This window comes from Hesperophylax consimilis, chromosome 21 (assembly GCF_061612785.1).
Source record: "Hesperophylax consimilis isolate HC1 chromosome 21, BYU_Hcon_1.0, whole genome shotgun sequence".
In the NCBI taxonomy this organism is placed as follows: domain Eukaryota; kingdom Metazoa; phylum Arthropoda; class Insecta; order Trichoptera; family Limnephilidae; genus Hesperophylax; species Hesperophylax consimilis.
In genome coordinates, this window is record NC_142856.1 from 7220376 (window position 1) to 7247236 (window position 26861).

At 33.1% G+C, this 26861-nt stretch overlaps 1 protein-coding gene across 1 annotated transcript in view; it reads left to right on the forward strand.

The window, feature by feature from the left end:
* LOC149413560 (protein Fe65 homolog) overlaps window positions 1–26861 on the forward strand; it is a 225473-nt gene that overhangs the window by 128877 nt on the left and 69735 nt on the right. Inside the window, exon 2 of the mRNA XM_089644770.1 lies at window positions 19355–19538. Coding sequence (XP_089500896.1) covers window positions 19355–19538 — 184 coding nt within the window. The remainder of the gene's footprint in view (window positions 1–19354; window positions 19539–26861) is intronic.

Sequence of the window (26861 nt, forward strand, 5' to 3'; positions counted from 1 at the left end):
CTAACAAGTGCCCAGGGTAATTTAGTATCCCGACAGTCGCCTTTTATTGCGGGCACATTGTACCACTAACACAATCACCAGGAACAAGATTACATGGAGATGAATGATGGACTTGCCGAACGTCACAGCGGTGCTACCAAGGTCTGTCATCTATGTGAGGATATTGTGTCAGCACTTAATTAGCAGCAGACACATACCTGGACGGACGACGAACCTCTGTTGGTGGACGCGGTGCACTCTCTCGTTGCATCAGCTGATCCAGTTTCCTCACCACCTAGGATTCTTGCTGCAGAGTCTCCATTTTCGTGTCACCTGTTTCTGTACTTCATCACCTGTTCCTGTACTTCATTTTATTTAACTTAATTTTAATTTATTTTTTGTAATATTTATATTTTTTGTAATACCTACATCAACTGTAAAGCGCCCCTAAGGTGATATCTCACAAAAGCGGCGCTATATAAATTGTCCAATAAATAAATAAATTAATATAAGGGTGTCAAAGTTAAGTAAGGGAAAATTAACGAACGTAGTAGAGAAATACGCCGTTATTGAAATAATAATATAATCTGGTTCCCACAACAAACCCTAATAAAAATCTCTGACGTATACGAGACAAAATATGACGCATTTCAAGCACAAAAAATCCTAAAATAACACATGTTTTCTCAAGAAAAACTACTCTAGTCTTTAGTCTACAGGTTCTCAAACTTATTTCGACCACCGTCCAAGTTCAGATAAAAAAAATTTAGAGCCCCCAAAAATTTTTATCTTACCGTTTTACATTACCAACAGTTACGTCTCTTAAAAACAGTTATTGCAAATATTATTTTTAAACATGCATTATTATATGGATACGATAGACAAGGTGTGCCCATATCCATATGCGATACCCGCTTTTTTTAAAATTTTTTTTTTATAGTGAATACCTCACAAGAGTCCCAACTGCTCCCGTCTGGAGCCAGTGAGACTATGGCAACCCCAATTGGGGGATGTTGTGAGGCTGAAGGTAAGTGGGGAAGGGAAAGAGGAAGGTGGGGAAGTACCTCGCTATTCAGATCTAGTCACTAAACACGGCTAAAGCCATTTGGAGCAACGTTTCAATTCTGAATGGTGGTCTTACACCAGGGCGATACTGGTAGTATCTTCCACTCTGGAACGTGCCGCAAATATACTATTTATTATTTTAATTAATTAATTGTGAAATAACACAAATTAATCAAATAAAATTTATTTGCGCACGCCGGGTTCGAACCCGCGACCTTCGGAATGGCAGTCCAATGGGTTACCACTGGACTATGCCGGCCGTCGAAAATGCTAATGAAAACAAAATAAACAATCACTGCCTTTATGTATAGATTGGAAATGTAACACGCTCCGACTGGAACAAGATACTTGCAATCACTTGTTTACCTCATGTGAATAACCGAATTGTACTGAGCAAGTTCTAACTTGTTTTAACACGTAAGGTAATTACCAGGGTGGTCTGAAAAGTTTCCGACCTCAACGCAAAGATGGCGGTAACTCTTCAATAAAATCTAGTGAATGTAGTTGTGCATCTTTTAACAGTTACTCCCCAAAGTTTCGGCCATTTTGTCGTTCGTCGTTTGAGTGAGTCGATGTGTGAGTTTTATTGAAAAAGGAAAAAATTGAGTATCGAGCTGTTATTAATTTTTTGTTTTTGAAAGGCAATACGCCTACGCAAATCAAAGATGAGTTGGACTCTGTGTATGGGGACTCTGCACCATCATTCAACACAGTGAAATTTTGGGCAGCTGAATTTAAACGTGGCCGTAAGAGATTGTTCTAACTTCTTGTGTGTCAATTCATGCAGGGTTTTTAAAATCGCGTTGTTTAACCGAAACTTGTTAGACCTTGATTGCCACAAACACGGCAAGAACTTAGGGTGGGTGGTCCGATGCAGTTTTCCATGCAAACTTTGAGGAACATTAGTGTTTTACTTAACTTAAAAACTAGTTAGTTAGCTAGGTTAGTTAACCGAATACCCAGTTTTGATATAAAAAAAATGTTGTCATAATGTCAAACTATTATTATTACAAAATTATTACAAACTACTAATACCCCAAAAACAAATCACTATATTATTATTTAATTCAGCTAGATTCCGTCGGATTTTTATAGATAGAATTTGTCTGCCGTCGCCCCTCTAGATTTCTTCAACGCCCCCTAATTTTCTTTGAGCATTCTACTGCCCCCCTGAAAGTCTCCAGCGCCCACTTTGAGAACGACTGCTCTAGTCCAATGAAGATGGCTGGCTAAGGAACCAGGAACCACACATAATATTGATTGAAGCCCCGCAGCGGGCGCACGTTCATAGCCTCACGTCTCGCATTTCACGTTTGAGACGGTAAATTATAATTTTCACGTCGGGGAATTTCCCCGCAAAACCCAGTGCCGTTCTGTTTACGAGCCAACTTTCGCTCTTTCCGTCTTGCCGACCGAAGGGCGAAGTATCGGAAATTGAACGGACGACTCTTGGAAGAGACTTGAATGAGGGTGGTGGTCCCGGTTTGAGACTCACAGATGACGCTGTTACTGCAATAAATGAGGACTGTCTTCATAAATCGCTATTCATTCAAATTAATAATAACATTTTAATTTAAAAACCAGCGCAGATCTGTGATAATATAAATTAATTGTAAGATTTGTAAAGCTGAAACTATTTTTTTAATCACCTTTCAAAAACAAAAATATTGTCAATTTTCTATTTGTTGACAAAATATTGAGACGATCAGAAATCGCATTAATCAATTGCTTTTAAGATTTGAACAGCATAAATGTACTTATAGGTACACTCCTTATATTTTTGATTTATCAAAATACTTGGCTTGGAAAATAGACAACACTTTTTTCAATAACAATCTTACCAATAAAATAATTTTCTTTAAAACAACTGGTACTCGTTAACAAGTTTTTCAATGCTGTAATAATAATTTTCCTTTATTTTCCGGATTGTTACGTGTTTTAAATTAACAACTAACAACTTTTACGTAATATTACACATGTCTTACGAAGCATTGGTGACACAAAACATGTCCGATTGTCCAATGCCCATAAAAGATTAAAAAAACCAGAACACTTTCCTTTTAGTTACTTTTAATTAAGTGCGATGACGTAAACAGTAAACGGAAATCTTTTACAACAATAGTTTAGGTTAAAAATAAAAACTGGCGTCACCAACACACACTAAGTATTGTGTGTATTAGCGCATATTGATTATTGCTAAACATCACTGATTTAGCAATAATCAATATGCCTTTTAATTATTGATTCTAGCGTAATTAACTATTGCATGTTTTCAGCGAAAAAAATAACATGTGTTTTCGTTGATCGAATTAGAATATTTCCGAAATCAGATGTAAACATCAACTCTTATTTTGAAAGTCAAGTGTGCAGAATTTCATCAATCGCGGAATAAATCTGTAGATTTATGTTAAAATCAAATCAACGCCCGCCCGGTGTTCGCTAGCCCGCCACACTCTTTTTTCTGAAGTTTTGAACATGCTGTATGCAATCAATGCATTTGTGTGAGCACTCAATCGCCGTGGTTAGAAAATGTATTTTTATTTAAATTTCATTATTTGGGTAAAATAAATTAATTTTCTATTTGCTGTAGAAAATGAAGCTTTTTTTACACAAATGTGTTTTGTTCGGCGCCAGTACTTGGTTGACCTATTTCTCCTTGTGTGAAAACGTTTGGGATATCGCTTCGATAGGCGCCTGCCATCTGTCACTTCAAATGATGAAATAACTAGAGAAGACTTGATTAGTATGAATATAACATGTCTTGTATTAATATCACGTGATTTTTCACGGGTCTGCGCTAGTAATGTATTAACTATTACTTAATATTTATTTCGTATCCACCGTATAAATATACCATAAACAATAATTACACGTCACACTATGCAAGCATAATCAAATACAATAAAAAAATAAAAGTATAAAATAATTTCATGCTCTAGAAGGGTATAAACGTGGGAGATACGAGTACGTACAAATAATAAAATAATAATATTTTGATTATTTGTATAGCGCCGTTTTTGTGCAAAATCACCTCAAGGGCGCTGTAAAAATATATAATACATTTCTACAATGATCTATGTTATTACTAACTATAGATTAGTCAACAGATTGCATCCACCGGTTCGTAGATCTCTAATACAAAGCTATATGTGCTAGAATGTACATAAAATATAATAAAATAGTATTAGCAGACATAGTTTTAAATAATATTGATTGAATAGATATGTTGGTATTATAGCCTTCTTGTATCTACCTTCATCTGCGTATCTATTACTAACTTCATGTAATTTAGGTACAAGCGAGTGTTTTAATTGCCCAGTCCTCGTATTGATACATTTAAACAGGATTTTGGAACAAGTATGTCTCTTATGTAAATGGAATTCAAATTCAATGTTTGCGGTGGAGATGTTGGTAACAGATAGTAATTATTTTAAAACATCGGGCATTTAAGATCTATATATTTCATCGTTTTCCTGCGTTCTTCACAAGTCAATAGTCTCATAGTTATAAAGCGGTTGCACAAACAGAATGCAACTTGACTTCATTATTAGCGTTTAGCTTTTTCGTGGGAAAAGTAGATTGGATTCGACTTCTACGTAAATGTATGAATTTTAAAGTGTGTGTTTGTTTGCATTCACTTCTATTCTTCGAAATACCAAACAATGTCGCTTAGTAAATTCGTAGCAAACCTTTAAAATTTCATTTAGTATGTATGACTCGTATTATTCTATAGAAGCTGTCAAAGTTAGATTTTCGAGAATTTTGATTATTCTTTACTCTAATAAATCCATCATCAAAATAACCAAAAGTAGAATATCATTTTAAAGTTTTTGAAATTGAAAAAATACTTAAAATTGTATGTTGCGTACCGAATCGATTGGTACTCGACGAATGGAATGTAATTTTTAACAAGAAAATAAGAATGACCAATCGCCTTTATCACAACGAAAAATAGAAGTGGAAAGGAGGACTTTACTTTGTGAATGTTGTGGCTTCAATTGGATGTTCTGATATTGGTCTTGATGTGGGCACTGTAGTCTATATGTGTATATGAACGGTTTTTGTATCAGAAATAGTTATTGTTTCACCACATGAACGGTTTTGTATCACAAATAGTTATTGTTTCACCACATGATCGGTTTTTGTATCACAAATAGTTATTGTTTCACCACATGATCGGTTTTTGTATCACAAATAGTTATTGTTTCACAACATGAACGGTTTTTGTATCACTAATAGCAATTGTTTCACAACATGAAGGGTTTTTGTATCACAAATAGTTATTTTTTCACAACATGAACGGTTTTTATATCACAAATAGTTATTGTTTCACAACATGAACGTTTTTTGATGACTGTCGATAATAAACAATATTTATTTAATGTAAAATGATTGAGGCTGATAAATTATACTGTTTTCCAATAATTATTACGAGGGTGAGACAAATATGCAACGACGAAAATAACATCAATCAAACAAAAGACACTTGCTTTTGGCATTCTATTTTTAATGTTATCCTATCCTTTTCCTAAAGGAGAGGGCAATTTAGGCAGGAGCCGGATTGTTGGAATAACCATAAAAGTGTTTCAATACTAAACATTGCATATAAATTTATCTTTTAAAATTAGTGCAGTTTCTTGATAGATGTAAAACCAGCGAATATTTTTGCATTAAATTTATTTTTTACATTTTTTGCACTTCGATCGATATGATGTTATGTGAACAATAAACCTCACGTCCAAAAAAGCATGTTTCTAATTTTCTATTCTTATAAAACAAACGAAATTACCTCAATCGTAAGCATTGTACAATGCACAGAATTTAGTATTTGAATACCTACATAATTATTTACAAATGAGGAAAATACAATTTATCCAAAGAATCGTCACTATCTCAATGACAATTAAAACTTGCTTCACTCTTCAGGGTAGCAAAATATTGAAAAAATGCGAAGAACAAAGTCCAAATAAACACGACGACATGTTACAATATTACACATAGAAATAATACAACACAGAGAAAAGTCCCAATAAACTACTTTGCAGTAGTTTGTCAAAGAGTGCTTTTCATGTTGAAAAGAAAAAAAAAACTTATTTTAATGAGATAACAAAATTAAAAACATTTTAATTATAAAACACGTGGTTGTTTTTGTGTGACATCTCTCGTATATAATATAGGTATATATATATATATATATATAGGTATGTGTCAAAATTTCAAAGAAATCGGTGGAAAACTTTCAGAGATTTAAGATTTTGAACAAATGAACGCTTACATTTTTTATTTATATTCATTAATTTATTATATTTTTGACATTTTGAGACGACATATGTTCAATACTTGAAAAATTCAAATTTTAAGCTAATAATATGTGGAGTATTGTGGATGGAGGACATTAATTTCTTAGATTTTGATTGGGTAAGTTCTCATATTAGAAACTGGATAGTTTATAAAAAAAATCTTTGACTATTTGGCTTAGGTACTTATCCTTTTACTTTCAATCAAAAAATCCATCAGAGATATTGTCATATTGTCAAATGAACGGTAGCAAAAAAACAAAATGGCGATCGCTTTAATGCGATGCGATCGGGAAAGAATAAAAGAGGAAATAAAGAGACGAGAAGAAGCGTCGATGAAAGAGCAGACATATAGATAGATATAGAAAGTTCTCTTCCCATTATTTCCCCCGGGGCAATCTATTGCTGTTGCATTCACCGTCATTGCTAAACTTACTATTATAGTATCTTCTCCTGCACTCTTCATTATTGTGTTAGATATTTTTTGAAGAAATCTTTTTTAACATAAAATATATATATATATATATATATATTTTTTTTTTACACACTGTTTACATAAGTTTTGTTAATACCTCACTAGAATAACCTTTGCTTAAGTGTTCGCATGTATTGAGAAAGTGTTAATTTGCCGTCTTAAGTTAAAAACACATCGTCCTTGGAGAACTCAACGAGGATACTGTGGTTTCATCCATGGTGGCAGTAATTATTTATTTATTTATTAATTTTCGGTAAATCGACAGCTTACATTTATTTCAGTTTGTACATAAGTATTATATAGCCAAAATAAAACCAATTATGGATTTCCTCCTTGTGACTTTACCTCTACTGAGACAGCATAATATGGAATAAGTAATTTAAATTTCTAAGAAAGAAAAATTAAATTAAAATTCATACAAAACAAAGATTTGAAACATGGAGAGAGGTTGCGGATATAAATCAAATCATAATAGAGATATAAACAATAGAGACATAACATTATTCACAAACCATCAGAGAAATATTCTTTTATGGACCTCTTGTAATTGGTAAGTTCGCAACTGAAAATATCTGCCTTGGATAATACGCTATTGTAATTATTGCATAGTCTGTTCAGGCAAGAATTCTGCTTAGAGTTAATTTTGCACTGATCCACCCTGAACAGGACAGAAGAGCGTGTTGAACGCGCAGGTACACTGAATAATGTATAAATAATAGGTTAATAGTTGTAAGATCATAATGTTACATATTACATAGACATAGTTTCGTGAAAAGAAAGGGATACTACATGAAGTGTACTTAAAGATACAGCTAAGACGAAAGTAATAAAACAAAATAGAAGTTGATGATAATCAGAACAAATAAAGTATCTAGGAATCGTAATTGACCATAACCTTAGATGGATACCTCACATCAAACAAATCACGAATAAACTTCTCAAAACAATACACATTTTCTTAAACACAAGAAACATATATAAAATAAAACAATTGAAAACAATATATTTTGCACTCTGCCAATCAATAATAGAATATGGAATTATTGCTTGGGGAGGAGCAACAAACTCGGCTATCAATTACATAGAAACCGCACAGAAAACGATCTTAAAGGTAATACTAAAAAAACATAGACTGACTGATACAGACCAAATATTCAACAGCTGTGACGTACTAGATATACGCCAATTATACGTTAAAACACTACTAAACTACATTTTTGACAAAAAAATAAATTTCAACATACACAAAATAACACTAACAGACCAGTTAGACAAGCGTACAAAGAAAACATAAAAACTCCAACAGTAAATTCAAGCTTTGGACAAAGACACTACCAATACCATGCTATAAAAGCTTTCAACAGTCTAAAAATTGAAATTAAAATTGAGGAAAATAAAAATAAATTCACACACAAAATTACAAAATGGATTAAACAACAAAAAAGACAATATTACCAAAATGTCATAGCATAAAATAAAAATAAAACCTACACGTAACACACAAAACCAATATAAACACACATCACTCACTCACTCACAAGATTATATATTAAATGTATTATTTTATCTTATATTGTAGATTGTATTTAGATTATATTTTCATATTATAAAATGAAGGCCTCAGCACGGGCAAGCCACCCAGTGAGGCCAACATTACTGGAAAACTTTGAAATGTAAAAAAATATTGTACCAAATAAAATAAATAAATAAATCAATGTAAGTGTTTAAAATGCATCATTAAAATACATAGAATTAATTGTAATATGTAAAAAAATCATTTGAATAGTGTTTGAATCATACAATTGAATCTACGCACAGAGCAAAAGCATAACTTTCATTGGCTCCGCCGCTTAGATAGTTCGTGCAGTTTGGTCGTAGCTCGGTGACAGTCGGATTCAGCAACCTTCTTTATCTATATCTCCTTTAGTTTCTGTTGTATCTCCGGGTGTTTCTCACAAACTCCCTCAATCAATAAAACTCCGGCTTTAACAAAACACTTCTTTGACGTTTATTCCGAGAGATTAATAATAGCTTTGATATCTTAATTAGACAGCGGTTCTCACTTTATTTATTATACTATTATTCTCGACAGCTAACGCCATACATGGGTAACCTAATACACTAATCTAGTGCCATCTATGGGTGAGCTCTTACACGACTATGAATTGAAGTAATCAAAATCTTAACAAATCGATATCTCTTTGTATCCCCGAAGACGTATAAAATTTATTTTATTACAAGCAATGAAAGTATCTCCCGAGTAAAAATAAATGCCGCTGACGGGAATTGAACCCGCACCTTCTGATGTCCGGCGAGGTGCTCTGGGCCACTGAGCTACGTCGGCATATTCCCAAACCGCCAAATAATTCTATATGAACATGTACTTCAATCAACAATTAATGCTTACAATATTTTTTTCCACCTGTAAACAACCAAATTTATTTTTGTAGGAAAGGCTTTGTTAGTGCTGAATTTCCCACTAGGTGGCGTCGAGATATATTATATATACATTTGTTGGTGAAATATTTGGACTTGTCAAATATAGTTATTTTTTAATGATACACATGTTTATAAGACATGGTTTTTTTATGCATAGCATAAAAGATAACAAATTATTAAAAGCATTAATTACTCGCCTGAAATATCCATACCTATGTATCTGTAATGTGTATGTATAATATCCATGGATATATCAGGCGAGTAATTAATGCTTAAAATAATTTGTTATCCTTTGTGCTATGCATAAAAAAAACCTTGTCTTAAAAACATTAGCTTACCATTAAAAAATAATAAAATTAATTTTATTAAAAACTATTATTTACTACCCGGTTTCGGTTTTGCCCGAGTTTCAACAATCTTTTTCTTATTCGAATGGGGACTTCATTTATTTTTTTTACAGTAAATTAACATTCCAATGCTCCAGAGTTTCATTTCTTAATGGTCTAACTTTCTTAATCTTCATTTAAGCATTAGATTTTATTTTGGAAATTTTAGTAATATCAGAATGAATTAAAATATACCACTCGGAAAAATCCATTTTCTAGGCATTTGACTACCGTCAAACACACAGGCATTCTCTTCTTCTCTTACTCCATTTTATTTTAGAGTATTGTATAATCTTAATTTGACTTTTTATTAAAAAATATACATTATTTATTATATATATCACTAAATTGCTTCATTAACAACATTTGATATTTGTTTAAAGATAATTGTCACAAAGACAGATGTCCACTGACTTTGTATAATTATTTCCCTCCATTAGTATTCTGGCAAAGAGGAATACATATGGTAGTTAGTCCCAGAATTTCGGCACTGAAATAAATCCTGACTTCTAATATTACGTTGTGGAATCCGAAAGCTTATTAATTCTAGCAATACCGGACTATCAACTAAATCATTTAGAATTTTATATAGAAATACTAAGTCAGTGAAAATTCTTCTGTCTGACAATTTGAGCATATTCATATAATTTAACAGGGTGTTGTAGTACAACATAATTGCTGGAATACCCATTTTAAAATGTATAAAACGTAAGCATTTATTTTGTTAATTATTGAAGACAATATTAGCGATTTCTAAACGAAAATCTGAAACAGAAAAATCAGAAAAGGATACGGTCACATCTAGGACTCGAACCCAGGACCCTTGTCTTTCCGGGACACAAAAATAAATTTAAAATTATTTTAATTTATTTTGTATTTTTTCAACAGCTTGTACATGTACATTATAATGTGGGTTCCAGACAGGAGAATTGTACTCAAGTTGACTTCTTACATAGGCAAAATAAAACAATTTAATACACTTTATATTTTTTAAATTTCTGGTAAGCTTAGTTATAAATCCCAACATTTTTAAGCCTTATTAGAGATTTAAAGAATAATTATTAAATTTGTCCTTAGGAAACCATACGACTCATTAACATTAGAGATATTTCTGTAATTTAAAGAACCAACTATCATAGAATTGTATAAAATAAACGCCTTATATCAAATTAATAAAGAATATTTCATCAATAAAATTTACCCCTTAGATAGCATAAGCAATAGATTCAAAACAAAGGACCCAATAGCCATCTCAATGCTAAGAGTGACCACGGCTCAGCACCACTATTGTATTTAGGTGTGAAATGGTACAATATCATAGACATATGAATATTAGTAAACCTGCCCTAAGTGATTAAAAGCGTATTATTCCCCACTCCCCATACCGGTTCCATTGGAGCCGGCTGTGCTCGCGTATGGCCTCAAGTGAATTTAGAAAACGTGACGTCATCATTCTTGTGCGAACTATGGTCGAGGCATCATCGGTTCATTTTACGAAATAACACGGCAAAATGGTGGCTTGTGGTATGAAAACTTGTAAAAATAGATGTGAAAAAGAGAATAAACCCAATTGTCGTATTACATTCCATATATAAGCATTATTTTACTTTATTTTAAGCATATTCACATCGTATAATATGGATCAGTTGTAGAAACATATACTATCACATTGAGATACGTCTGGACGCGAAACACAAAGCTGGTTGGTTGCTGGGAAGTAAATTATGAACATTTATAAAAGTGTCTTAACTAAATACGTAAACGAAATATTCGACTCTGAAAATAGAAGAAATTTGTTTTGCCGAATTTGGACTTCGCAAATTTGTTCATAACGTGGCGAGTAATTTGCGCTCCCATGTAAAAATGTCTATTCATTCAAAAGCGGATTTTACTTTTAAGAAGTAAATGGTGATATTATAATGCGAGATACCTATATACTGTCAGATTGATTTATTGACGAATCACAGTCAGCTTTACCCCCTTCGTTCTTCAACAGTTGATTTTACCCCTCATCTTTAATTTCTAGTCTATATATTCATATGTCTGTGTACAATATATTATTTTCCAAAAAAAAAAAAATTAATGTAACCGAAACTTTGAATAATTTAAAAAGCAGATTAACTCCCTGAAACATCGCTTTTTAAGCATTATCTTTTGTGTATACTTACTCCTACTATAAACACGAGCTTCTGTAGCTCTCTCCTGTCTAAATCTTATTCAAAGACTTGATCTATAAAGAGTCATATGTGGTATTATTTATATTATCCCATCTGTTTCTCAACGTCTGCCCTCTTGGTTTTGTAAAAGAAATAAATAAAGCCAAGACATTTCAGAAATTCTCCTCTCCGAGGTGCAGACAGGCAATGAGTCACCTTGTGGAGAATTACCTCAAGCAGGTCGGACTTCTTCCACCTTCCTCCACGTTATTAAATTCAAGTGGTTAACAGGTGTAAGAACGTGATGTGTTTGCGCCGTGCACTGAACATGATGTTCTTCTGGGAATATATTTTTTGTGTTTCTTTATTTTATCCTTGTGGTAAAACTGTAAGATAAAGGTGACGTTAATATTGTCTGTGAGAGGGCAGTTGGGAATAACTACCTTCACTCTTATTTGTTAGATGTTAACAAACATTTATTTTGTGAATTTATGTCATTTTGTTAGTTACTTGTTTTTTTTTATTCAACTGAAAGAAAATAAAAAATAATCTTTAATTTGGGGATGTTTTAAAATCATTCTGTCTTAAATTGTTGTTTTTATGATTTCAAAGAAAAGTATAGTTAGTGCTCATGTTGAAAGTGGGAAGAAACACAATAGGCGGCGGGTAGTTGCTAAGCACAGTCGTAAAAACTACCCGTTCTAGAGCTTTTGGCATCTTCCCCGATGGTGAGAACCTATATCGTTATTTTTTATTTTTTGTACGTTATATGCAATTTTTATTTCTCTTATATCTTTCTATCTAATATATTTTATACTTTTAACCACTCAGACTTCATAATCATGTTGACAATGAAATTAAATAATAGCCGTCAAGTTTAATTAGCTTATTTTCAAGCAACCGCTGGGTTAAAAAACTGAATGCCTGGAAATCTCCATCGCTCGAGGCATTTATTTTGTAAATACCCTATCGCTCGAATGGTTATCCTCCAATACTTCAGATCCTCGATGATGAGATCTGTTACGCTCATTCTTCGGAGCACTTTGCATTGAAATAATGGTAGAAAATACACAGTATTCACGTGTTATATACTGCAGAACCTTGTCATTTTACTTTATAACAGTCGATAATCAAAGGAATATTTTAATATGCCTTAGCCTGCAATACTTCAGAACCTCGTCGATAAAAATATATTTTTCTAAAAATTTTAACTATACACAATAATTACTCCTTTCTGTCAAGTGATTTAACTAGCGTTAACATTATTCTTTAACTGTCGGTACTTATACCGTGTGAATGTATGAACTTAAGTTAGTCAGGATCCCGGATAACTCTGGATATAATAACTGGATTGTCTGGTATTTTTTTAATTCAAATAATCTTTTTAATCATATACTCGAGTTTTTAATCATATACTCGAATAAATCATTATTTGTGTTACAAATAGACCAAATAGTTTGGAAGCCTTGCATTATTTCCGTAACATAATCATTTATTTATTTTGTAAGAAAAAAACAGCTTTTATATAAAATACAATGTTCGATATAAATATACAAGTTAACTGAAGTCAAGCCACAGAAGTTTCTTATGTTAAAATTAATTGGAAATGAAGTTTTAATAACTTAAAATTAATTTGGTGTTAAAGGAAGGGGAGAGGAAGGGGAAAATAGGAAGAGGATAGGAGATGCTCCCGATACATTCCATACTCTCATATTAATAATCGATCGTACGCATTACTTCATATCGATATTTCTTTAGGTTATTACCAAAAATGTCAATGTTGTAAATTTTTGTATTATATTGTGCACATATACGAGGAATTGGGGAATTTTTTCGAATGTTTGTTCTACCCGAGGGTAGATAAAATAAATCAGATTTTCGGGTTGATCTAGACGGAATATGAAGATTTATTAAATTGATACTGGTGAGTCCAGACCATTATTTAGGATTTTAAACAATAAGATTTGATCAAAAATTAGACGTCGTGTTTGGAGGGAGTTAAAATTATGAAATTATTATAAAATATAATTTATGTGTTTAAATTTTTTTTTTGAATTCTTTCTATTCTTTCGATATGGGCTTGGTATAAAGGAGTCCAGATCGGTGTACAGTGTTGCAGGTGCGGGTGATTATATGAGGTGTAAAGGGAATATAGAGTGTTTATGTTGTGGAAGGGTTTTGCTATGCGAATTATAAATCCCAGCATTTTATTGGCTTTGTTAATGATGTCATCAGTGTGTTGGATAAAGTTTAATTTAACATCCAGTGTTACCCCAAGGTCCCAGATATATTTTACTACATTGATCTGTGTGCCGTTTAGTGTGTATACAAAGGATATTTTATTTTTATTACGTGTAAATGTTAATTTATTGCATTTTGCGATGTTAATAACAAGTTTGTTTAATTCGCAAAAGACAAAAAGACGATTGAGGTTCTCATGAAGTTTAATGCAGTCGTTTATTGATTTAATAACTTAGTATATTTTTTTATCATCTGCATATGCTAGGTAATTAGCATGTAAAAATCATTTGTGAATATCGTATATATACACATTAAATAATAATGGGCCTAAATTAGAACCTTGAGGTACACCGGAGGGCACAGAGAAGAAGCTGGACTTTGTTCCCTCAACTAAGACACCTTGAAGTCTACTCCAAAGGTATGAAGCGCCCTTGAGGTGATTTTTCACAAAAACGGCGCTCTACAAATTATCCAATTATTATTATTATTATGAAGTGATCATACATGGTTTTAGCACACTTACGCTTGAAGGATCTCATTTCTTCAGCATTCTGTCTGATTTCATCCTTCCTCGGCCAATCTCATGCCTCACTTCAATACATCAGGGTTGGAATCAACACACCATTGTGGACTGCTAGCCTAAGCATACTCCTATAAAAAATAATGAATTTGTAGTGAAGGGGTACTGCGTGTTTGATATGTTTTTTTCCTGGAGTTGTAAACTCCCAACGAAGTCACTGCTTCCCCCGCATACCCAATTTTAAGTGACTAGCGGAAAAGTGACAGCAAAGTTTATACGTTCACTGTATTAGAATATTTTAAACCCCCGCACAATCAATTTATAACTCTGTTTCTCGATAACTCTTTAAGTTTATAAGTTCCAAATATAATGATATTTTTTTAAGATAATATCTATACATTTGTTATGTCGAAACGTTTATTATTTGAAATTCCCTCGATAGAAAAAAAACGCAAAGTAAGCTCCGAAAATTATTAAAAACACGTTTAGTTCTGTTATTTAATATGTTAGAGGTATGAAAAAAATCACAGTGTATCTTTAAATGCAACTAAAGCATTTGACGAGAGATTTTGCTCTATTTTCGCATAATTATTATCGTTTTTTTAATAATACCCTCCCTCTAACATTCGTATTGACATATCTCTATTTCAAACCATCTTTGAACGCTTACTACGGGGCCTTAAGTGGAAAAATAAATTGATTCCCTCCTGCTGTTAATAGGTACGATTAAATGCTAATTATTATCGATATTTTGTTTGTAATTACATCATCGACCTTTGATTATTCAACATCGGCACATTTTTAACACCTTACATGCTTTCGATTTTCACCAAATATATTAAAATACAGCCGTGTCAGTAAACATCGTTTTTTATACAGTACAGTGTTGTCGGAAGCAGTGGCGGAATTATATTGTGTGAGCCCCAATTTTCAGAGTGGTTTCTGTAACAAACAAAGATAAATATTTCCTCACTGGGATCTCCCGTGCTGAGGATTTAATTTACATATTGAAATTTAATAACGTGAAGTAATTATAAACATATTGTCTAGTGTTTTTTAGCGCACTTGGGTGGTGTCATTTTATTTTTGTATATAGTATATTTATTGGATTTTGTTGTAGAGTTTAGTAGTATGTTTAGTATAGGAAGCTTTTATTGCCAATTGTTATGTTCGTAGTTACTTGTTGGATATGTTTTTGACCTTGAGATCTAGTGCTTCTAATATACTAGTTGGGGAACTTGAAGAATTAGCCAGTAATATGTCGGTGTTAGACATCGCTAGTAATTCGGTAAAGTCGGAGATTAACATCATTAATAAAGGTTCCAACAATAAACACCCAGATTCCAATTAGCAAGCTTCTAGTTAGGTCGGCTATCGAGTCACCATTATATTACGCAGAGTAATAATAAATCCTCGATTAATCTAATCTTTGACGGCCGGCATAGTCCAGTGGTAACGCATTGGACTGCCATTCCGAAGGTCGCGGGTTCGAACCCGGCGTGCGCAAATAAATTTTATTTGATTAATTTGTGTTATTTCACAATTAATTAATTAAAATAATATATAGTATATATAGTATATTTGCGGCACGTTCCAGAGTGGAAGATACTACCAGTATCGCCCTGGTGTAAGACCACCATTCAGAATTGAAACGTTGCTCCAAATGGCTTTAGCCGTGTTTAGTGACTAGATCTGAATAGCCAGGTACTTCCCCACCTTCCTCTTTCCCTTCCCCACTTACCTTCAGCCTCACAACATCCCCCAATTGGGGATGCCATAGTCTCACTGGCTCCAGACGGGAGCAGTTGGGACTCTTGTGAGGTATTCACTATAAAAAAAAAGAACCTATTATTTATAAAACTCCTTCCAAGACGAGTTGGAGACCTGATAGACCGATTGATAGCTCCGCCACTGGTCAAACGAGAGTCAATGTTGCGGATGTTGCCTAGGTAAGCCTAGATTAATCATTTGTCTAAATACTGCACCTTGAACAGTGTGGGAATATGCCTAACTAATTGGTATAGCGGTGGGTGTATGATGGTGTGATGATCGCGGATTCTGCAATGAACAAACATAACATTATATCTAATAGCCACAGTAGTTCTGATAGATTAACACGACGTCGCTCATGGTGTCTTCCATACGTGATAGTGAATTGTCAGTTTGTTTTAATATGTTGAAGCATATCATTCGGCAAAGAAGAGGTATAAATAATATTATTTATAAATTATTAGTCGCCTGAAATATTAATACAAATTGAAAATATCTCCCGAGTAAAAATAAACCTTCTGATGTCCGGTCAGATGTCCTGGACCACCGAGCCACGTCGGCTTATTTCCAACACGCCAAATAATTCAATACTTCAATCAACAATTACTGCTCATTATATTTTTTACACCTGTTAACAACCAAATTTATTTTTGTAGGAAAGGCTTTGTTAGTGCTAAATTTCCCACTAGATGGCGTCGAGACATATTATATCTACATTTGTTGGTGAAATATTTTGACTAATGATAAGCTAATGTTTATAAGACAAGGTTTTATGCATAGCACAAAGGATAAAAAAATATTATAAGCAATAATTAGTCGCCTGAAATATTTATACAAATTGAAAATATCTCCCAATTCCCGTCGGCGGCATTTATTTTTACTCGGGAGATATTTTCAATATGTATTAATATTTCAGGCGACTAATTATTGCTTATAATAATTTGTTATCCTTTGTGCTATGCATAAAACCTTGTTAAATAAACATTATTTTAACATATAAAATTATAATTATAATGATATTATTTCTATTTTTTCACCCCTCATTATAATGGCGGTATAAATTTTACGCGGCGTTTACGATCGTAGTAGTGAAAAATCAACCCATAATTTTTACTATAATACATCTATTTTTATTAATATATATAATAATATTTTTATTTATTTATTGGTTTTAATGAGGATTGAACCTTCCTCCCCAGGAACTGGAGTAAACAACGCTAACACCTAAGCCAAGTTCTACTTGGATAGAACCGACATTTATTTCGTATTTTAACTGCTGTATTAAAAATAATTCGCATTTATTAACTATAATGTCATTCAATTTCTGTGAACGAGTGCTACCAAAAGTTGATAAAAAGCATTGTCATCGACATCGAGTTTATTTACCGCGTTTCAGCTCGACAAATACCAAATTTCAACGGAGGAATACCTAAACTATGAACTGTAGGAAATGTAGAAAATTAGAGACTATGTCAATCAGTTAACCTTTCCCTTACGGTACTATAAAATTCCTCTCCAGAGTTGTAATCTTAGTTAACATTTATAGTTTTGTGATTATGAAGCTGTTTGAAGAAATAGTCGCTAATTGTAACTTATTTATTGAAGAAAATATTAGCGATTTCTAAACGAAAATCTGAAACAGAAAAATCAGAAAAGGATACGGTCACATCTAGGACACGAACCCAGGAGACACGAGTACTAGATGTTACCGTATCCTTTTCTGATTTTCGTTTAGAAATCGCTAATATTGTCTTCAATAAATAAATATTACAATTTGAAGTATTACTCAATAAAGTTATTCCAAGAAATAAACATTCATCCAAAACTTGCAGAAAAGTCAATAGATGTCGCACATTAAAAGTCTGTTAGAAATCGCTAATATTGTCTTCAACAAATACATATTTCAATTTGAGGTATTACTCAATAAAGTTATTCCAAAAAATAAAAAAGTTACTTATTTCTTTTTCAATTTATTGTTAAATCCGGGGATAATAAAAAATATTTTTATTTAGATTTTTGAGTGTAATAAATAATAGTTGCTAGCTGAACCAAGATTCGAGGTTCGGCTCGCAAGTGTAAACGTGCCATATAAGGTTCTTACCTAAAGATTCGTATTGTAAACAGTTTATTTTTACATGTTATAATATTTCGCCAACACCTCACTAGGAGAACCTGTTCTGGGGTGCTTTACGTATTTTATGTCAAGTGTTGTACATATGTGTATTGCTTCGAATTAGTACAAAAAATATACCTACTAACTATATTCTATGTGATCTATCTGTGTATGTGTTATGTGATTTACTTATTTTAAAGCTGCTCATCTCGACGCATGAATTTCGTAATGAGATGAGCAGCAGAGGAAAAAAAATAAGGCATTTAAATGGTAATGCATAATATAATATTTATTATTAATATTTTTACTAATAAATATTAATTACATTATAATTTTTTCATTTCCGATTTTATGTCCGGGTTAAATCTCGCCCATAGGAAAAACTAAACCCTTCCACACACTTTTCCACAAATGATCATCTAGTCAATCAACATTATGCAAGTGCATTATATAAGCAAAATAAATACAAAACAATACAAGAACAGCACGTCAACTCACCAGAGATCAAATAGGAAAATAATTCACCGACTCCAGATATTTTCATATCAGAGGGTTCGGCTCGGTAGAACTCCTAACAGGGCCTATAAATCCTACTGATCCCTCAACATAAATATTTAAAAATCTTTCATTATCCTACATGTATTCAAAATGACCGACTTTTGCATCTTTATATATAAATTTTTTGATAGATCTAATACGCCTAAATTTTTAATGAGAGAGCTAGGTATAATGCCAGTAGCCGAAATAACGAATGGTAATATTTTTATAGTCTGAGAATGCCAAATTTCTTTTTATCTCATTTTTTATTATTTTTTTATTAGTTTTTTATTATGTTTGGTTTGGTGTAAAAAATGTGTACCCTTTGTTTTGATCCAGACCGGATGATTACATGTGTTAATTGTTCCCTTTGCAGAAAACGGGCTGCTGTCGTACGAGAACCCCAACTACCACCTGGACCCGGCGCGACTGGATGACGCGCTAAACCGCAACTCCGCAGTGTTCGGGCCCGCGCGCGCGCTCTCTCTATCTCTACACGGTGGCGCGGGCCTGCCCAGCAAGAACGGATATGACGATGATGACTTCACTGACAATAGGAGGTGAGTTTACTCAATCTATTTTTGTATTTTTAGAATTTATCCTATTGACAGTCTGGAAAGACCTTGCCATCACGATTTCCATAATCGTACTAGTATGATTATTCTTACTTCAAATCGTAGAGTCAATGCGAACATGCGAACACCACAGCACAGGTTCTCCTACTGAGGTGTTCACAAAACAGGGCTTCGATTCTCGAAGAAGTCATTCCACTCGAATGGTTCGACCCGAGTGGAATGAATTTTGACGTTTGGCGTATGCAAATGTGTACCTTCTACAAGACTCGAGAATAAGAATTCGACCAATGTATGTACATTCGCCGGCGATTGCGAGTGGCCTGGATTGGAGAATCAAAACCCAGTTTTTACACAGTCTTAACAGTTTTATATTAAGAAGATTTAATCGATAATCGGAAACGTATGATAAAAAAATCAATTAATAACCGTACAACTATTAAATATATTTTTTATTATTCAATCTATTACCTGACTAGTCCGATTACGATCATTCAATAATCATTTGAAAAAGCTACCAGCGATAAATGTACGGATACACACGCTTGTAAATAAGCATGCGTGCGAGCATGCTCTTCTACTGTACAACTTTGCTTATGTTAGGCATAATTATTTAAGTATACTCCTGAGTAAGCGGAGCAAATAATGGAACACGCGTGCTAGTTAAACGCAGGCTCTCGGCCAAAATGAAAGCTTTGCAAGAAAATGCAATTAATCAAAACAGTATCAGTTCCCTACAATAATCGATACTAGCATGCTCATGAGCAAACCTGTTCAGACATGTCCTATAAGACACTCTCTTTCACCCGCGCCTCTTAAAGCATACTTAAAACGACACAAGACTCTAATAACGGGGTTTTGCTTGAGGCTTAATTAAAACAGGACCTTACCATTAAAATATTTTTTATAAAACGTTTTTTAACTACAAAATTAGCTGTAAGCACTAGATTTTATTTTTCTAGATGATGAATTAGTAACTTCCCGAAGTATTCGTCTATAAACATCTGAGATTTCAGTAATACGTTGATCAGAAACAATTAAAATAAACGCCATGGAAAAATAAATATTCATGGCCTGCTAAGGCAAATTCAACCCAATGTCTGTCCATTACGACGGGCTGCGCGCCGAATATTTTTTTACACGACTTCTTCACTTACGTCGTTAAGATTCCCACTTTATTTTATAGATTTGCTATGACAAATTCAACCGTAGGTCTGTCCAATACACCTAGGCCGCGCGTCGCATATTTGTGTGCATGGCTTCTCACTTACGTCGTTAAGATTCCGTCTTTATTTGAGGGTGTTGTCCAGTCTCAATACTATCAACTTAAAGCTCATTAGTAGGACGAAAGCATGCTGTTATTGACCAATTGCTACTTAGTGGCATGTGTGTCCGTAACTTTATGATTTTCAACCAATAATCGCACAAGAGGGAGGTACGCATGGGGTCACAAAAAAATGCGGAGCTTTTAAAAGTAGAATATATGTATTTTTAAATCGTCTTTTAGTCTTATTCTCCCATAGAACAAATGTTGTTGTAATCTCCCGAAATGTACTATTTCTCTTATTTTCCAACGGTGTTGGCTTAGAATGTCTACACGGCTAGCCATTATTTTGTAAATTTATTTTATTTTATATTACAGAAACAAACAGTACACGAATTACAGTGATAAAACAATATACAGGAATTAGATATTTTCATGGTAAGTGGTATGTTTATTCCTTAATTTTCAGTCAACGTGTGTTATATATATATACGTGTGTGTGTAATATGTGTGTGAATGTGCGTGTATATGTATCCGCATTGAACAGTTTACATTATTGACATGATGTCAAGTTTGAATTTGGGCAGTAAATCCGAAAAAATTTCAATGTTTGAGTTTAAACAAATAACATTTAGAGAATGAAGAGCTCGTTCAATTGACAAATTAGATTCTTCATTCGTTTTATAATTTAGCGTGTGGAATAGCACTGTGTGTCGTGTACGTCTAAAAGGTATGTTAAAATTAATAAGGGCCAGAAGTTCTACCAAACTACAGTCGATGTCGTTGTTTCAAATTCTACGTATAAATATTAAGTCTTTCGTCTTTGCTGAAAAGTTTCAAATGTATCTACAATCAAAGTTATTGTCGAATTTGGGGGTAATATATTTTATAACTTTGTTTTGGATTCGTTCTATAATATCTATGTAAATTTCATATTGTGGATTCCAAATAGGCGATGCATATTCCAGTGTACTTCTGACTAATGCGAAATATAACATTACGATTGTACTCGGATTACTGAATACTTTACTTACACGTAGCACGAAACCGAGCATTTTATACGACCTATTAACGATTGAGTCAATGTGCTTATTAAATATAAGTTCAATATTATGGTTGGTAGTTTAAAATAAACCGTTTTCAGAATATAATATTCATTACACCGTCCGACCAAAAGACCACGTGAGAAGGACGCACACGATCCAAGTATATACTATACTTATAGTTCACAGTTCACGTAATTTAGTTTATAAATATACAACCTTCGACCTATCTCGAGACCTCCTATTTATAAATGTAAATGCTAGTCGATGCATGATGCGAAGTCTCTCCGTGCTATTAAATATGGTTTAATTTATTCACACGACAAAAGCTGCAGTGAAAGTCACTATAAATAGAAATTAAATACTGGCGCATATCTGTGAAAAATCACGGGTTAATCGTAGAGGTACTGGTATCTCTTCGAAACGTGTTTTACTGTTATCATGTAAGTACCATTACGTGGGGACCGAATTCGGTAGTTTCCGATCATTCGGAGTTTCAACGTTGGAGGTCAAATTGGACTAATTGGAGGTAAAATAAAGAATCGATTATTTTGCTTCGTGTCTCATCTAAATATAATACCTCTATGGGAAAGTTTGAATTTTCGACAAATCAATTCCAATTTTGAAAATGGCAATTAAAATAATCCGCTGTTAAAAATATTATATTCCAATTTTGAAAAATAAACTTAAAATATAAAAAGTTCATTTAATCAGAGTCAATCCACAACCGAAATTTATTCATTTGAGTTTAATTTCGAAATATTATTAATTTATTATTTAAACATATTTGTTTAGTAACTAAATTGTTTAAGGCCCCGTTTAAGATGGTTTTAAAGGGAGATATGTAAATACGAATGTTAGAGGGAGCGCGCTAATATTTAAAAAAAACGATAATAATTAAGCGAAAATGGTGAAAATATTTAATAAAACACGACTTGTTTGAAATAGAGGAAAAATCTGTCGACAAATGCTTTAGTTGCATTTAAAGATACGCGAAACAGAAAATAATGCGTAAAAGGCGATGTGTAAACAATGTTCAAAGTCTCATTAAATAACTTTAAACTAAAATTAATAGGCGTGAGCAAAAATATTTAATGAATCATGACTTATTTAAAATAGAGAAAGAAAAAAAGTTGCTCCGAGGAACTAGCATGAAAAAACCAGAACTTATGATAACGAGTAGTTTCTCGACTCGTTTTTCAGTTCAACAGCTTTGTAATGAACGATTTGCCGGCCTATGTATCCACCCTCATACAACATGGTCTCTTCGAGACCCTGAAGGGTATTATTTTCCTGTGTGCAGTGAACAGGACCGGCCCTGAGCAGGACCAATAAGAGCAGGTCGCTCCGGGCGTCGACTTGCCAAGGCGCCAAAGAACCAAGTATTTAATACACTGATGATACCTAACACCTAAGGGTACGTATACATTTGCGAACCGAAACGCGAACCGTACCACGAATTACGGGAAAGGAACGAATCCACTGCAAGCGGTGTTTCGCGCCATTTGCGGTTGCTTCGTTTCTTTCCCAAAATTCGCGGTTCAGTTCGACAGTTCGGCTCCAGAATGTATACGTAGCATAATACCAAATTGCGATACCTGCCTAGCTATTCCAAGTAGAATTAATTTTGAAGGTAACAAGAAACTCACTACTAATTACTCTATTATAATATTTTGCTAGATTATACACGTTATCAAGTCACTTTCTTTATAAAATATTATAACATTCTATACCTTAATAGAATTTATTTTATATTATCATAAACACACAAACATCTGATAACACACACCACACACGGACAAAGACACTTTCAATACTACGCAATCAAACTTTTTAACAGTATGCCCATTACTTTGAAACAATTACTGACTACAAATACATCTACAAACTTTCTCAAAAAAAATATCGTAACCTGGATAAAAAATCAAGATATTCACTTTATTCAAAAGATTATAATTCCAAACCAAACATAACCAAAATATAATAAGTAAATTTAAATATTATACACGTTCTTCGAGAATTATCCAAAAATACATACACTCACATATAAATGTGTGTTTTCATGTTTCAATTTATGTCTGTGAAAAAAAAAAAAATAAAAACTAACTTTCTACTACTATACATAAAAACCTGTCACACTTAATCACAAACACGTTAACACCTCAGTACAGGTTCTCCTAGTGAGGTGTTCACGTTACATACAATATCACCCACACACAGTCTTACCTATGTTCTTTATTTTTTATATTTTTTTCTGTACTTTTTACTCTGTACTACAATATAAACCACTGTAATCATTTCTAAAATGTGTATTCAAGAATAGACATAAATAAATAAATTAAATAAACACCTCGGTTCCATGATAATTCAACACGTTAAAAAGTGATATAAAGTCATTAGAAAAGATGAAAAAAAAAATTAAACCTAACCTAACCTACTTAACCCAGTTAATAAAGTTTTTGTTTCATTACTTTCCATGACTTTATATAACTTTTTACAGATGTGATGAATTATCATTTTGATGATTTATCCAGTCACCAAACACCTCATACCTCGATTTATGTCAGGTCTTATACAATCCTAGCATTCATTCAACTATTATTACACTAGTAGATATTTATTTTAATTATGTATTGTCTCACTGCACTTCTATTAACAACTGTATCACTTGCAATAGTATTTTTGTGTACACATTACTTGTTATGTAATTTATTACTAATATTCTCCTATGTACCACTGTATGCTTATAATCCGATGTATCATTCTATTGTAAAGGCCATTTTATGGCGTTTAAATAAATAAATAATACAGTGCTTTTGAGGTTTTTATCATCACCCAGCGACGTGGCCCAGGGCCTGGGGGTTTTCACCTGCTCTTTCACGAGTTATAATCTATTTAATATCAAACGTATCGGATTTACGCATCCAAAGCTTTAATCCCTGGCGTAGGTACTCGTATTAGCATATCACATTGACGCCCCTTGTTGTGAAATGCCGGAATTCGCCAGCCTAAACCAACTGGTGTGAAACTAAGCCATCCCTAATCGGCTTTACTACGGGTCGTTGTGGTATGAATTACTGTCTAAGTATTACTTAACGGACAATGTATTCCTAACGGTAGATATAGCATGTGTCGTGTTGTTGTCGATACCCTTACTAACACTGACAAACGCTTTTGTCTGTATACCTAATTATAAGTGTTATACAGGGTTTTCCAATAAGAGGTGTTATTTTGAATAGCCCGCTATTTCGGTAGATTTTACTTTTGAAGCTGTCATTTTTTGACATTTGACAAGCCATTAATAAAAATAGAACGATACACGCTTATTGACGATACGAGGCCCATTTCCACCTCGGTGGCTTAGACAACAAGCAAAATTGTCGCATCTGGGGCTCGGAAAACCCAAGAGTTATTGTTGAAAAGCCTCTCTATCCTCAACGTGTGACTGTTTGGTGCGTTTTATAGTCCGGCGGAGTCATTGGACCTTACTTTTTCGAAAATGAGGCTGGAGCAACAGTTACGGTGAATGGATCGCTATCGAGAGATGATTAATGATTTTTTATAGCCGGAATTGGATGGTATTGATCTGGACAACGTTTACTTTCAACAAGACGGCGCTACGTGCCACACAAGCAACGAAACCATTGATCTTTTACGATTGAATATCAAAATAACACCTCTTATTTGAAAACCCTGTATTATGTCGCAGCATATTACGATTGGTCAAGCTGCCGATTCTCAACCAAATTATAAAATGTTCTAGAAAAGTGATCGCAAATAACGGCTCGCCACCCACAATCGGCTCTTCGACGAATGACGTGTTTTATTATACTTGCTAATTATCATAAATAAAAAAAAAAAAACAATTAAAATTACAGTACAGTTACAAAGTGGGTGGGCGTTGGGAATTTCCTTACCGACGTGATTTGCGTTTACCTTACCGTCGAGATTTGAGTAGTGCATGGTTTTCGATTTTTTTATTTGCAGATATTTAATTTTATTTCTCTAATATTTGAACTTCAGACATTCTACATATTCGTTTGTTTAACTCTTGAAAGGACAAGATGCCAAACTAAACGTCTGTAACCAAGGGGGTCTTTCGACTACCCCATGCATTTTTCTGTCTTATGGGCGTTTAAACTGTACAAATCTCAGTTATTCAGTCAATTATTAATGATTACTTATGTATTTGCACAGAAATGTGTAAGATAATAAAATAATATGTCAATTATTTAAGCTAATATAAGGATAGTAATTTTGGGTACTACCTACTCCCCCACTTGGCTGCGGGATAGTTAATTATCGATATAAGTGTTCACAAGTACCGCAATTTGTAAATAAAAACGTCAAAAAATTTTATATTATTATTTTAAAATTAGATTTTTAATAATAAAAATGAGTTATTAAAACCAGGTAATTGTAAAAAAAAATTGCCTCTCTAAACAAATCAATTTCGTTGTACTGCTGTTTGGCTCCTTGACTAATGAGTTGCCAATCACTGTCCTTTTAATATTTATTATTTTTGAAGAATTTGGTGTAATCAGACCAAATCATAAAAGGCAGGGTCTTCTCAACAATCTATTCCTTCCAGCATTTTCCAAATGGCTATGCCATAGTTCCACAGGTTCAGAACAGTTAGAACTTTTGCGGTATTACAAAAAAATGAATTGAATTATTACGACAAAGGATAAAATTTATTTTTGGTATATTATTTTGTCTTACTTTAATAGGGAACAAACTATTTTCGGATATAAATCGTGACGCATGATCGATAGTTTTTTTTTAATTTTTTTTTCGGAGAAAAACAGATACAGATATCAATTGACAAGAATATACAAAACATTCACTATAGAATTCACCTGCATCCAAACTATTTATCACGAATTGACTTAAACAGCAGTTAAAAACATATACAAATATTTTGACATATAAATAGGAGAAAAATATATACATAAGAATATTATTTTACAAATAGAGATATGAAAGAAATGCACAATATTCTTA